This window comes from Nerophis ophidion, linkage group LG14 (genome assembly GCF_033978795.1).
Source record: "Nerophis ophidion isolate RoL-2023_Sa linkage group LG14, RoL_Noph_v1.0, whole genome shotgun sequence".
NCBI lineage: Eukaryota > Metazoa > Chordata > Actinopteri > Syngnathiformes > Syngnathidae > Nerophis > Nerophis ophidion.
In genome coordinates this window covers 6442643-6457794 of record NC_084624.1, presented here as the reverse complement: position 1 = coordinate 6457794, position 15152 = coordinate 6442643, and the positions used below count along the sequence as shown (strand labels likewise).

At 34.9% G+C, this 15152-nt stretch overlaps 1 protein-coding gene across 2 annotated transcripts in view; it reads left to right on the top strand.

Annotated features, from left to right (window-relative positions):
• The first annotated feature begins 2474 nt into the window (after nucleotides 1-2474).
• The window catches only part of LOC133568031 (collagen alpha-1(XI) chain-like), an 82393-nt gene continuing 69715 nt past the window's right edge, over nucleotides 2475-15152 (top strand). For both annotated transcript variants that reach the window (XM_061919725.1, XM_061919724.1), the window contains exon 1: nucleotides 2475-2838. In XM_061919725.1, coding sequence (XP_061775709.1) covers nucleotides 2730-2838 — 109 coding nt within the window. In that variant the 5' untranslated portion in view covers nucleotides 2475-2729. The remainder of the gene's footprint in view (nucleotides 2839-15152) is intronic.

The following is a 15152-nucleotide window of genomic DNA, read 5'->3' as shown; positions in this document are numbered from 1 at the left end:
GTCTTGTTCACGAGTGAGGGAAGAGTGGATGGTGAGATCGACAGTAATGCGGACGCTGTATCGATCCGTTGTGGTGAAGAAGGAGCTGAGCCGGAAGGCAAAGCTCTCAATTCACCGGTCGATCTACGTTCCCATCCTCACCTATGGTCATGAGCTTTGGGCTATGACCGAAAGGACAAGATCTCGGGTACAAGCGGCCAAAATGAGCTTCCTCCCTTAGGGTGAGAAGCTCTGTCATCCGGGAGGAACTCAAACTAAAGCCGCTGCTCCTCCACATGTAGAGAAGCCAGAGGAGGTAGTTCTGGCATCTGGCCAGGAAGTCAACCGAACGCCTCCCTAGGGTGGTAATTCGGGCTAATCCGACCGGTAGGAAGCCATGGTGAAGACCCAGGACACGTTGGGAAGACTGTCTCCCTGCTGGCCTGGGAATGCTTCAGGATCCCCTGGGAGGAGATCTTGCCCCAAGTGGAGGAGTTCAAGTACCTCGGAGTCTTGTTCACGAGTGAGGGATGAGTGGATCATGAGATCGACAGGCGGATCGGTGCGGCGTCTTCAGTAATGCGGACGCTGTATCGATCCGTTGTGGTGACGAAGGAGCTGAGCCGGAAGGCAAAGCTCTCAATTCAACGGTCAATCTACGTTCCCATCCTCACCTATGGTCATGAGCTTTGGGTTAGGACCGAAAGAACAAGATCTCGGGTACAAGCGGCCGAAATGAGTTTCCTCCGCCGGATGCCACCCAAACTCCTCCCTAGGGAGGTTTTTCGGGCACGTCCGACCAGTAGGAAGCCACGGGGAAGACCCAGGACACGTTGGGAAGACTATCTACCGGCTGACCTGGGAACGCCTCGGGATCCCCTAGGAGGATCTGGACGAGGTGGCTGGGGAGAGAGAAGTCTGGGCTTGCCCCCGCAACCATACCTCGGATAAGCGGAAGATGGATGGATGGATGTTTGATTTGTATGCTTGTGAATCTGGGCTATGCATGAAGGAAGACTACTTATTATATTGAAGGGGCCAGGAAAAATAAGATTTTCTCCATCCTGTTCCTTCTCAAAGCATAGGTGTGTAAATATAAGTTTAGTTGCTGAAGTTTGTCTATTGATCAAAAATGCACACCAATGAAGGAAATACAGTGGGGCAAAAAAGTATTTAGTCAGCCAGCGATTGTGCAAGTTCTCCCACTTAAAATGATGACAGAGGTCTGTAATTTTCATCATAGGTACACTTCAACTGTGAGAGACAGAATGTGAAAAAAAAATCCAGGAATTCATATTGTAGGAATTTTAAAGAATTTATTTGGTGGAAAATAAGTATTTGGTCAAGCATTCAAAGCTCTCACTGATGGAAGGAAGTTTTGGCTCCAAATCTCACGATACATGGCCCCATTCATTCTTTCCTTAACACGGATCAATCGTCCTGTCCCCTTAGCAGAAGAACAGCCCCAAAAGCATGATGTTTCCACCCCCATGCTTCACAGTAGGTGTGGTGTTCTTGGGATGCAACTCAGTATTCTTCTTCCTCCAAACACGACCAGTTGAGTTTATACCAAAGTGGATACATGGATGATACAGCAGAGGATTGGGAGAATGTCATGTGGTCAGATGAAACCAAAATAGAACGTTTTGGTATAAACTCGGAGTTTTAAGGTGAGACTTAAATGCTTCTACTGAGGTAGCATCTCGAACTGTTACCGGGAGGGCATTCCAGAGTACTAGAGCCCGAACGGAAAACGCTCTATAGCCCGCAGACTTTGTTTGGGGTTTAGGAATCACTAATAAGCCGGAGTCTTTTGAACGCAGATTTCTTGCCGGGACATATGGTACAATACAATCGGCAAGATAGGATGGAGCTAGACCGTGTAGTATTTTATACGTAAGTAGTAAAACCTTAAAGTGCACAGGAAGCCAGTGCAGGCGTAATGTGATCAAACTTTCTCGTTCTTGTCAAAAGTCTAGCAGCCGCATTTTGTACCAACTGTAATCTTTTAATGCTAGACATGGGGAGACCGGAAAATAATACGTTACAGTAATCGAGACGAGGCGTAACAAACGCATGGATAATGATCTCGCCGTCTTTAGTGGACAAAATGGAGCGAATTTTAGCGATATTACGGAGATGAAAGAAGGCCGTTTTAGTAACGCTTTTAATGTGTGACTCAAAGGAGAGAGTTGGGTGGAAGATAATACCCAGATTTTTTTACCGAGTCACCATGTTTTGTTATTTGGTTGTCAAATGTTAAAGTTGTATTAGTAAATAGAGGTCGGTGTCGAGCAGGTTCGATAATCAGTATTTCCGTTTTTTTGGGCGTTAAGTTGCAAAAAATTGCACCTGATGCCCTTGCAAAAAAAAAAAAAAAAGGGGCAGGACCAAGGGGCGGGTGGTGGCCGGCCCCTTGACAACTTTCCTCAGTGACTATCCTCCTATCGGGCTCTAGTCCAACCTCCTCAAGAAAGCCTTCAGTGTTTTTTTTTTGGGTTCCATCACTTATCTCTTCCAGCAGTGTGGAGCTGGTCTTGCTTGGAAGGGGGTGAGCCGGTCTGCTGCTGAAGGTCTGAAGGTTCCAGTCAGGCCCGCCAGACTCATCGTGATCCTTCCCCCACATGGAGCTGTAGAGCGAGCGCCACACACACACTTTGCTGCTTCTGCCCGGGATTGTGGGGAAGATCAAGAAGCTCCTTTTTCCCTCCTTATTTATTTTGCAAACGCATCCCGAGACGACGATCACCATGGAAACGCAGAGGCGGCCCGTCAGGTGGAGGACGAAAAGGTGGCTTTGGGATTCCGCTCTCGCCGCCGTCCTGGTTTTACTTCTGCAAGCCGTCTCAATCCGAGCAGGTAGGAACCTGGCAACCCAAGTGTGACCAATATAATAATTATCATAATTACTGTGTGTAAAAAAAAAAAAGTTTTTAAGTCTTGCACCTGACTTTCAAACCCTGCACCTTTCCTTAAACCACTTTTATGACTTTAAAGCAGGGGCGTCCAAACTTTTTCCACAGAAACATATAAGCATGCGGGGCCCATTTTGATATTTTTCATTTTCAAACCATAACAAAATCCATCCATCCATCCATTTCTACCGCTTATTCCCTTTTGGGGTCGCGTGGGGCGCTGGCGCCTATCTCAGCTACAATCGGGCGGAAGGCGGGGTACACCCTGGACAAGTCGCCACCTCATCACAGACCATAACAAAATATATTATTATTATTTTTTTTTTTAACTTAGGGCTTCTGGGGAGCATAGAGGGTCTCAGTCACTAAAATGTTAAAAATAAGTCAAATTATTATTATTTTTTATTTTTAATGCTTACAGTAAATCTCCATATCAACTTGAGGTTGATATAAAGTAAAAAAAAAAATAAGGTTTTTATGCCTTTTCTGTCAAAGACAACTTTGTTTTTTATAGTAAAACTGAAATATGCAGTATTTAGATAGTACTTTATTGATTCCTTCAGGAGAGTTCCTTTATTTAGTAAATAAAGCCCTCAAAGATCAATAATGCAGGACACCATTGATTTTAATGATTTAATATTTTTGAGTAATCACAGTGAAAAGTTCAATAAAATCCTACTAAAGATATTTGGGATCCGAAAGGTTCCCCACTCATAAAGTGATGCATTTTTATTATTTTTTTTACATTTAACACTTAAATTTCAAGATTAACTTCCGATATATCCGTTGATTTGAAGTTTGAACTATTATTTTGCTTGTTTTATGCTCTTTTGTCAAAAATTTGATGTTTTTATATGGCAACCCCACAACACATGCAATATTTTTTCCCACATAAAACATTTTAAAGTGATCATTTTTCAGTAATAATTCATTATAACAGATTTTTTTGTCTTTTTTTTTTTGGAGCAATGGAAAAAAATAGAAAATAAAGACAAAAGGCAGTTTTGTGTCAACATTGCCACTTTTTCTCATTAGATTTCACCTCATTCGATTTTTTATTTATTTTTGCAATACTATCATTAATGCAGAATATGTGGGGGGCCGGTAAACGATTAGCAGCGGGCCACAAATGGCCCCCGGGCCGCACTTTGGACACCATTGATTTTATTTATTTAACATTTTTGAGTAATCACAGTGAAAAGTTCAATAAAATCCTACTAAATATATTTGAGATCCGAAAGGTTCCCCACTCATAAAGTGATGCTTTATTATATTTTTTTACTTTTAACACTTAAATTTCAAGATTAACTTCCGATATATCTGTCGATTTGAAGTTTGAGCTATTATTTTGTTTGTTTTATGCTCTTTAGTCAAAAATGTTATGTTTTTATATGGCAACCCCACAACACATGCAATATTTTTTCCCACATAAAACATTTTAAAGTGATCATTTTTAAGTAATAATTCCTTATAACAGATTTTTTGTCCTTTTTTTGGGGAGCAATGGAAAAATAATAGAAAATAAAGACAAAAGGCAGTTTTGTGTCAACATTGCCACTTTTTCTCATTAGATTTCACCTCATTTCACTTTTTTTTTATGTTTGCAATACTATCATTAATGCAGAATGTGTGGGGGGCCGGTAAACGATTAGCAGCGGGCCACAAATGGCCCCCGGGCCGCACTTTGGACACCATTGATTTTATTTATTTAATATTTTGGAGTAATCACAGTGAAAAGTTCAATAAAATCCTACTAAATATATTTGAGATCCGAAAGGTTCCCCACTCATAAAGTGATGCATTTTATTTTTTTATTTTTTTTTTTTTACTTTTAACACTTAAATTTCAAGATTCCGATATATCTGTCGATTTGAAGTTTGAACTATTATTTTGTTCGTTTTATGCTCTTAAGTCAAAACTTTGATGTTTTTATATGGCAACCCCACAACATATGCAATATTTTTTCCGCATAAAACATTTTAAAGTGATAATTTTTAAGTAATAATTCATTATAACAGATTTGTTTGTCCTTTTTTTTGGGAGCAATGGAAAAAAATAGAAAATAAAGACAAAAGGCAGTTTTGTGTCAACGTTGCCACTTTTTCTCATTAGATTTCACCTCATTCCACTTTTTTTATTTTTGCAATACTATCATTAATGCAGAATATGTGGGGGGCCGGTAAACGATTAGCTGCGGGCCACAAATGGCCCCCGGGCCGCACTTTGGACACCATTGAATTAAAGGTTCCGACCACAAAAAATGCCACATTTAGGCGTGGTTGCGTGAGATGAGAGCTGATAGTCCCGCGACTTCTTGTTGGCTTTGAGTTTTATTCTCGTTCTTGTTGGCCAAGTCGTCATGAAGAAGAAAAAAAAGGTTCTGGGTCAAGTTCTCCGTTCAGGGATTCTAAAGCTGGTCTGGATGGAAAGAAAAATGTGACTCCGCGGTTCAGTTGGCGTTTGGGCCAAGGATAGCGCTGTAAAGGACTTAATCCAGGGGTGTCCAAAGTGCGGCCCGGGGGCCATTTGTGGCCCGCTGCTAATCAATTACCGGCCCGCCACATATTCTGCAAAAATTGCAAAATTTATATTATTGCAAAAATTAAAAAAAAAAGTCATTTTGTCTTTTCTTTTTTTTCCTTTGCTCAAAAAAAAGGACAAAAAAATCTGTTATAATGAATTATTACTTAAAAATTATCACTTTCAAATGTTTTATGTGGAAAAAACATTTCATGTGTTGTGGGGTTGCCACATAAAAACATCAACATTTTGACTAAAGAGCATAAAACAAACAAAATAATAGTTCAAACTTCAAATCGACGGATATATCGGAAGTTGATCTTGAAATTTAAGTGTTAAAAGTAAAAAAAAAAAAAAAAAATGCATCACTTTATGAGTGGGGAACCTTTCGGATCTCAAATATATTTAGTAGGATTTTATTGAAATTTTCACTGATTACTCAAAAATATTAAATAAATAAAATCAACGGTGTCCAAAGTGCGGCCCGGGGGCCATTTGTGGCTCGCTGCTAATCGCTTTCCAGCCCCCCACATATTCTGCATTAATGATAGTATTGCAAAAATAAAAAAAAAGTGGAATGAGGTGAAATCTAATGAGAAAAAGTGGCAATGCTGACACAAAACTGCCTTTTGTCTTTATTTTCTATTTTTTTCCATTGCTCCAAAAAAAAAGACAAACAAATCTGTTATAATGAATTATTACTTAAAAATTATCACTTTAAAATGTTTTTTGTGGAAAAAATATTGCATATGTTGTGTGGTTTTCATATAAATACATCAAATGTTTTATGCGGAAAAAATATTGCATATGTTGTGGGGTTGCCATATAAAAACATAAAATTTTTGACAAAAGAGCATAAAACGAACAAAATAATAGTTCAAACTTCAAATCGACAGATATATCGGAAGTTAATCTTGAAATTTAAGTGTTAAAAGTAAAAAAAAAAAAAAAAAATGCATCACTTTATGAGTGGATAACTTTCGGATCTCAAATATATTTAGTAGGATTTTATTGAACTTTTCACTGTGATTACTCAAAAATATTAAATAAATAAAATCAATGGTGTCCAAAGTGCGGCCCGGGGGCCATTTGTGGCCCGCTGCTAATAGTTTACCGGCCCCCCACATATTCTGCATTGATGATAGTATTGCAAAAATAAAAAAAAGTGGAATGAGGTGAAATCTAATGAAAGTGGCAATGTTGACACAAAACTGCCTTTTGTCTTTATTTTCTTTTACCATTGCTCAAAAAAAAAAGGACAAAGAAATCTGTTGTAATGAATTATTACTTAAAAATGATCACTTTAAAATGTTTTATGCAGAAAAAATATTGCATGTGTTGTGGGGTTGCCATATAAAAACATCAAAGTTTTGACAAAAGAGCATAAAACAAACCAAATAATAGTTCAAACTTAAAATCGACAGGAATATCGGAAGTTGATCTTGAAATTTAAGTGTTAAAATAAAAAATTAAAAATAATAAAAATGCATCACTTTATGAGTGGGGAACCTTTTGGATCTCAAATATTTTTAGTAGGATTTTATTGAACTTTTCACTGTGATTACTCAAAAATATTAAATAATTAAAATCAATGGTGTCCTGCATTTTTGATCTTTGAGGGCTTTAATTGCTAAATAAAGGAACTCTCCTGAAGGAATCAATAAAGTACTATCTAAATACTGCATATTTCAGTTTTACTATAAAAAACAAAGTTGTCTTTCATGAATCAAAAAGATGATTTGATATCAAATGCAAGTTTGTTGTTGTTTGAATTCTCTAGGGGGAACAAGACCAAAAAATAGTACCAAACTTGTTAAAATGAAAGAAATACATTATAATCTTGGTTAAAAAAAACAAACTTTTTTTAACCTTTCAGTACATCAATCTAAAATATGCTTTTATAGCAAATTTAAGTTTTTTGTTATTTGAGTTTTCTATAGGGAAAAATTGTACAAAACTTAAAAAAAAAAAGATTAATTAAAATCTTGGTTTAAAAAAAACCAAAAACACTTTTTTTCAACCCTTAAGTACATCAATCAAAAAGATGCTTTTATATCAAACGTGTTTCTTTGAATTTTCTAGGGGGAACAAGACAAAAAAATAGTACAAAACTTGATAAAAAGAAAATATTAATTAAAAACGTGGTTCAAAAAAACAACAAACTTATTTCAACCTTCCAGTACATTAATCAAAAATATGCTTTTACATGAAATACAAGTATCATTATTTTTTCCTTGAAATAAAGTGAATCTATTACTTAAGTAGTCCACTTTTGCAGTTAATGAAGCATTAAAACTTTAACCAAAAACTAAACACAACAAGTGTGAATTAGCTTCCTAAGTGGAAAACCAGCAAGTTCTTTTTTTTTTTTTCTGAAATAACGAGAAAAAAAAGTGCCCGTTATGCCTTTTTGATTTAATTAACTTGTATCCTTTCAGCATTGTGTGTGAATATGACATCCAAACTAAGACATACTTGTTGTTTAACAGCCCAGAAAATAGTCTGATTCAAGCCTTTTGGACATCAGAGAGAAACTTGATGGAATCCACATCCTGGCTTGAAGGATATCTTTTCCATCTTTCCACATTATTCCCCCCCAATCCCCCCCCCCCCCACCCCCGCCAATAAAAGAATAAAAAAAAGGGCGTCGGTGGAAAAAGAAAAAAAAAAAAAAGAGAACGTGGAGTATTTTGACTGCTTTGAAAAAAAAAACAGAAACATATGTGGGTCAGATTAACTTTGAATTATATTTCCTTTTGTCTGTGCGAACTATAGACATGCAATATATATATTTTAGCTCCAAAAACAAAATAGTCTCAGTTATGCCGACAAAAAGAGTCTTTTATTTTTGTGCCGCCATCAAAGTGCAGCTTCCTGTCCCTCCGATTGAGTTGCAAGCTCGCCATAATTGCCAGGATATGGACTTTAATTGATGTCATTGCTGCCAGACCTCGTTAGGACCTCAAAGACGTCCCGAAAACAAAAAAAAGAAAGAAAGCTTTCCGTCTTAATCACACATCCAACCTGACGCCTGGAGGAGGATTTCCAAGACTCTAGAGCAGGGGTCGGGAACCTTTTTGGCTGAGAGAGCCATGAAAGCCAAATATTTCAAAATGTATTTCCGTGAGAGCCATATCATGTTTTTTAACACTTAAGTACAACTAAATGTGTGCATTTTTAAGTAAGACCAACATTTTTAGAGTATAATAAGTCTCTTATTCTTTTTAATATTCTGAAGCTAACCAATAATGTTGATCATGTTTTTGTTTGGCCATGTGCTGTTTGTCCTTTGGACTCTTTAAGTTCCTGTTTTTTTTCCACTCCCTTGTCTGGTTTCCTTGGTTACTCATTTTGTCCACCTGTCTCTGGTGGACAAAATGCCCGCTCACCTGCTTCCCGAGCACTAATTAGAGGCAGCATTTAAGCTCGTCTTTGCCAGTCAGTGGCTCTGTGCTGACTTGTTTCATGCCATGCCAAGTAAGTTTTATTTGATTTATGTTCATAGTCTGTGTATGCGTTAGCTTTGTTTTTTAGCCCAAGTTGTGCCTCCGCTGTGAGCGATTTTTGTTTGTATATTTTTTCAGTTAAAATTCAATCATGTTTTTACCTAAATGCCTTCCTGGGAGAACGACCCCGCAGCAAACTGCAACCCCCCCCCCCCCCCCCGCCATTGTGACGTAAAATACTTCTTACCATTAGTGCGACTTCTTGAACAGGTGCGGTAGAAAACGGATGGATGGATTTAAATGCATGAGAATTTTTTGTATTTTGCACGTTATTTTTAGCACTGTGATTACCAACGAAATTATTCGTAATTATCGCGTTAACCAACGTCAGCTCAGATTTATCCGAGTCATCAAAAGAGCCACATCTGGCTCTAGAGCCATAGGTTCCCTACCCCTGCTCTATAGTCTCCAGTCCGGGTTCACTTAAATCCGGGGTGTCAAACTCATTTTACAAACCCCGTTTCCATATGAGTTGGGAAATTGTGTTTGATGTAAATATAAACAGAATACAATGATTTGTAAATCCTTTTCAACCCATATTCGGTTGAATATGCTACAAAGACAACATATTTGATGTTCAAACTCATAAATCTTTGCAAATAATAATTAAGTTACAATTTCATGGCTGCAACAAGTGCCAAAGTAGTTGGGAAAGGGCATGTTCACCACTGTGTTAAATCACCTTTTCTTTTAACAACACTCAATAAACGTTTGGGAACTGAGGAAACTAATTGTTGAAGCTCTTGAAAGTGGAATTATTTCCAAATTTTTTGTTTTATGTAGAGCTTCAGTCGTTCTCCGCTGTCCTATTTTACGCTTCATAATGCGCCACACATTTTCTATGGAAGACAAATCTGGACTGCAGGCGGGCCAGGAAAGTACTCGCACTCTTTCACTACGAAACCACGATGTTGTAACACGTGCTGAATGTGGCTTGGCATTGTCTTGCTGAAATAAGCAGGGGCGTCCATGAAAAAGATGGCAGCATATGTTGTTCCAAAACCTGAATGTACATTTCAGCATTAATGGTGCCTTCACAGATGTGTAAGTTACCCATGCCTTGGGCACTAATGCACCCCCATACCATCACACATGCTGGCTTTTCAACTTTGCGTCGATAACAGTCTGGATGGTTCGCTTCCCCTTTGGTCCGGATGACACAATGTCGAATATTTCCAAAAGCAATTTGAAATGTGGACTCGTCAGACCACAGAACACTTTTCTACCTTGCATGAGTCCATCTTAGATGATCTCGGGCCCAGAGAAGCCGGCGGCGTTTCTGGATGTTGTTGATAAATGGCTTTCGCTTGGCATAGTAGAGCTTTAACTTGCACTTAGAGATGTAGCGACAAACTGTATTTAGTGACAGTGGTTTGCCGAAGAGTTCCTGAGCCCACGTGGTGATATCCTTTAGAGATTGATGTCGGTTTTTGAGGGATCGAAGGTCACGGTCATTCAATGCCGCTTACGTGGAGTGATTTCGCCAGATTCTCTGAACCTTTTGATGATATTATGGAGCGTAGATGTTGAAATTCCTAAATTTCTTGCAATTGCACTTTGAGAAAGGTTGTTCTTAAACTGTTTGACTATTTGCTCACGCAGTTGTGGACAAAGGGGTGTACCTCGCCCCATCCTTTCTTGTGAAAGACTGAGCATTTTTTGGGGAAGCTGTTTTTATACCCAATCATGGCACCCACCTGTTCCCAATTAGCCTGCACACCTGTGGGATGTTCCGAATAAGTGTTAGATGAGCATTCCCTCAACTTTATCAGTATTTATTGCCAGCTTTCTCAACTTCTTTGTCACGTGTTGTTTATAAAAATGCTGAGTAATGATTATTTGCCCAAAAAAAAGTATGTTTATCAGTTTGAACATGAAATATGTTGTCTTTGTAGCATATTTGCAAATCATTGTATTCCGTTTATATTTACATCACATGCAATTTCCCAACTCATATGTAAAACGGGGTTTGTACACGTGTAGCATCATCTAGAAAGTTACAAATAATTGCTATTGTGACATCTAGTGGAGACATTTAGAACAGCTTTTTCTTCCATTCCAAAATTTCAGGTACATTTTTACACTTTGCAAACTCAACCCGCGGTCCGGATAAAACCTGTCCGAGGGCCTGGTCCGATACTTTTTGACACCCCTGCCTGAAATGATGTGAACTTTCTTTCTAGTGTCTGCATGCTTCGGAGTGGCTGTGTTTCTCATCATGATGTCGGTAGCTTGCTGTTGACGGCCCACAAACACTTCATTATATTTGCCCAGTCAATGATTATAGTTGATTATCTCTGAACAATGAGCTGCAGGATGTTTTTTTTTTTTTTTGTGGGGAAGAAGGGGGGTTTGCAGTGGAAAGTAAAAGGAGAGTGGAGGGGGTGTTTTGGGGTTGGGGGTGGGTGTCCTTAGCAATTTGGCACATCTGGAATATATGAGGCCTGGAGGCATGCAGTAATGCAGAAAGGTATTCTCACAAGGTTTTTTTTTTTTCTTTTTTAAGAAGGAAAAGCTCTCTGCTAGTTTATCATCAAAACCACAATGTTATTTTTTGGGAAATAAAATGTATTCATCACGTTATGGCTATTTATCGCGGATATTTTTTTAAATATTAATTTGTCACATCATTTAAAAGCCATTTTATTCAAAGGGAATAAAATGGTTAGTAGCCCACCAAAACAATGTTATTTTTTTCAAAATAAAATGTATTCATCGTGTTATGACCATTCATCACGGATATTGTTTTAATATTATTTAGAACATTTAAAATACATTTTATTCAAGGGGGAATGTTATTTTTTTCTAAATAAAATGTATTCATCGTGTTATGGCTATTTATCACGGATATTTTTTAAATATTATTTAGACAAAAAATGTAAAGGCCATTTTATTTAAGGTAAATAAAATGGCTAGTAGCTCACCGAAACAATGTTGTTTTTTTTCTAAATAAAATGTATTCATCACATGATGACTATTTATCACGGATATTTTTTAAATATTATTTTGAAACATTTAAAAGCCATTTTATACAATGGAAATAAAATGGCTTGTAGCTCACCAAAACAATGTTGTTTTTTTTAATTAAATGTATTCATCACATTATGTCTATTTATAAAGGATATTTTTTTAATATTATTTTGACACAAAGTTTAAAAGCCATTTTTTTCAAAGAGAATAAAATGGCTAGTTGCCCACCAAAACAATGTTATTTTTTCTAAATAAAATGTATTCATCACATTATGTCTATTTATAAAGGATATTTTTTTAATATTATTTAGACACATTTAAAACCCATTTTATTCAAGGGGAATAAAACGGCTCGTAGCCCACCAAAACAATGTTATTTTTTTCTAAATAAAATGTATTCATCACATTATGTCTATTTATAAAGGATATTTTTTAAATATTATTTAGGCACAACATTTAAAGGCCATTTTATTTAAGGGGAATAAAATGGCTAGTAGCCCACCAAAACAATGTTATTTTTTTCCAAATAAAATGTATTCATCGTGTTATGGCTATTTATCACGGATATTGTTTTAGTATTGTTTAGAAAGAACATTTAAAAGACATTTTATTCAAGGGGGAATGTTATTTTTTTCTAAATAAAATGTATTCATCGTGTTATGGCTATTTATCACGGATAAGTTTTTAATATTATTTAGACAAAAAATGTAAAGGCCATTTTATTTAAAATAATGTTATTTTTTTCTAAATAAAATGTATTCACCGTGTTATGTCTATTCATCACGGATATTTTTCAAATATTATTTTGACACATTTAAAAGCCATTTTATTCAAATGGAATAAAATGGTTAGAAGCCCACCAAAACAATGTTATTTTTTTCAAAATAAAATGTATTCATCGTGTTATGACTATTCATCACGGATATTGTTTTAATATTTTTTAGAAAGAACATTTTAAAAGTCATTTTATTCAAGGGGGATAAAATGGATAATACCACCAAAACAATGTTATTTTTTTCTAAATAAAATGTATTCATCGTGTTATGACTATTTATCACGGATATTTTTTAATATTATTTTGACACAACATTTAAAAGCCATTTTATACAATGGAAATAAAATGGCTTGCAGCCCACCAAAACCATGTTTTTTTATTTCTAAATAAAATGTATTCATCACATTATGTCTATTTATAAAGGATATTTTTTTTAATATTATTTAGACACAACATTTTACGGCCATTTTATTTAGGGGAATAAAATGAGTTGTAGCCCACCAAAACAATGTTATTTTTTTCTAAATAAAATGTATTCATCACATTATGTCTATTTATAAAGGATATGTTTTAAATATTATTTAGGCACAACATTTAAAGGCCATTTTATTTAAGGGGAATAAAATGGCTAGTAGCCCACCAAAACAATGTTATTTTTTTCCAAATAAAATGTATTCATCGTGTTATGGCTATTTATCACGGATATTGTTTTAGTATTGTTTAGAAAGAACATTTAAAAGACATTTTATTCAAGGGGGAATTTTATTTTTTTCTAAATAAAATGTATTCATCGTGTTATGGCTATTTATCACGGATAAGTTTTTAATATTATTTAGACAAAAAATGTAAAGGCCATTTTATTTAAGGTGAATAAAATGGCTAGTAGCTCACCGAAACAATGTTTTTTTTTTCTAAATAAAATGTATTCATCACATTATGTTTATTTCTAAAGGATATTTTTTGAATATTATTTAGACACAACATTTAAAACCCATTTTATTCAAGGGGAATAAAATGGCTCGTAGCCCGCCAAAATAATGTTATTTTTTTCTAAATAAAATGTATTCATCGTGTTGTGTCTATTTATCACGGATATTTTTCAAATATTATTTTGACACATTTAAAAGCCATTTTATTCAAATGGAATAAAATGGTTAGAAGCCCACCAAAACAATGTTTGTTTGTTTTTTTATATATATAAAATGTATTCATCATGTTATGACTATTTATCACGGATATGTTTTTAAATATTTTTTTGACACATTTAAAAGCCATTTTGTACAATGGGAATAAAATGGCTCGTAGCCCAAAAAAACCATGTTATTTTTTTCTAAATAAAATGTATTCATCATGTTAAGACTTTTTATCATAGATATTTTAAAATATTATTTTGACACATTTAAAAGTCATTTTATTCATTTTTTTCTAAATAAAATGTATTCATCACATTATGTCCATTTATCACAGATATATTTTAGACATTATTTTGACACAACATTTAAAAGCCATTATATTCAAGGGGGGGAAAAAATAGCTAGTAGCCCACCAAAACAATGTTATTTTTTTCTAAATAAAATGTATTCATTGTTTTGTCTATTTATGGCGGATATTTCTTTTAAATATTACTTTTACACAACATTTAAAAGCCATTTTATTCAAGCGGAATAAATGGCAAGTAGCCCACCAAAACAATATATTTTTTTCTAAATAAAATATATTCATCACGTTATGACTATTAATCAGGGATATTTTTTTAATATTATTTTGACACATCATTTAAAAGCCATTTTATTCCATGGAAATAAAATGGCTAGTAGCCCACCAAAACAATGTTATGTTTTTTTAAAATAAAATGTATTCATCACGTTATGACTATTAATCACGGAGGTTTTTTAAACATTATTTTGACACATCATTTAAAAGCCATTTTATTCAAGGGGAATAAAACAGCTCGTAGCCCCCCAAAACAATGTTATTTTTTTCAAAATAAAATGTATTCATCACATTATGTCTATCTATAAATAATATTTTTTTTAATATTAAGACACAACATTTAAAATCTATTATCAAAAGGAATAAAATTAGTTTTAGCCTACCAAAACAATGTTATTTTTTTCTAAATAAAATGTATTCATCATGTTATGTATATTTATGTTGAATATTTTTTTAATAATATTTTGACACATTTAAAAGCCATTTTATTCGAAGAGAATAAAATGGCTAGTTGCCCACCAAAACAATGGGATTTTTTTTTTCTAAATAAAATGTATTCATCACGTTATGTCTATTTATAAAGGATATTTTTTTAATGTTATTTAGACACAACATTTAAAAGCCATTTTATTCAAGCGGAATAAAATGGCAAGTAGCCCACCAGACAATATATAGTTTTTCCAAGTAAAATATATTCATAACGTTATGACTATTAATCAGGGATATTTTTTTAATATTATTTTGACACATCATTTAAAAGCCATTTTATTCCAT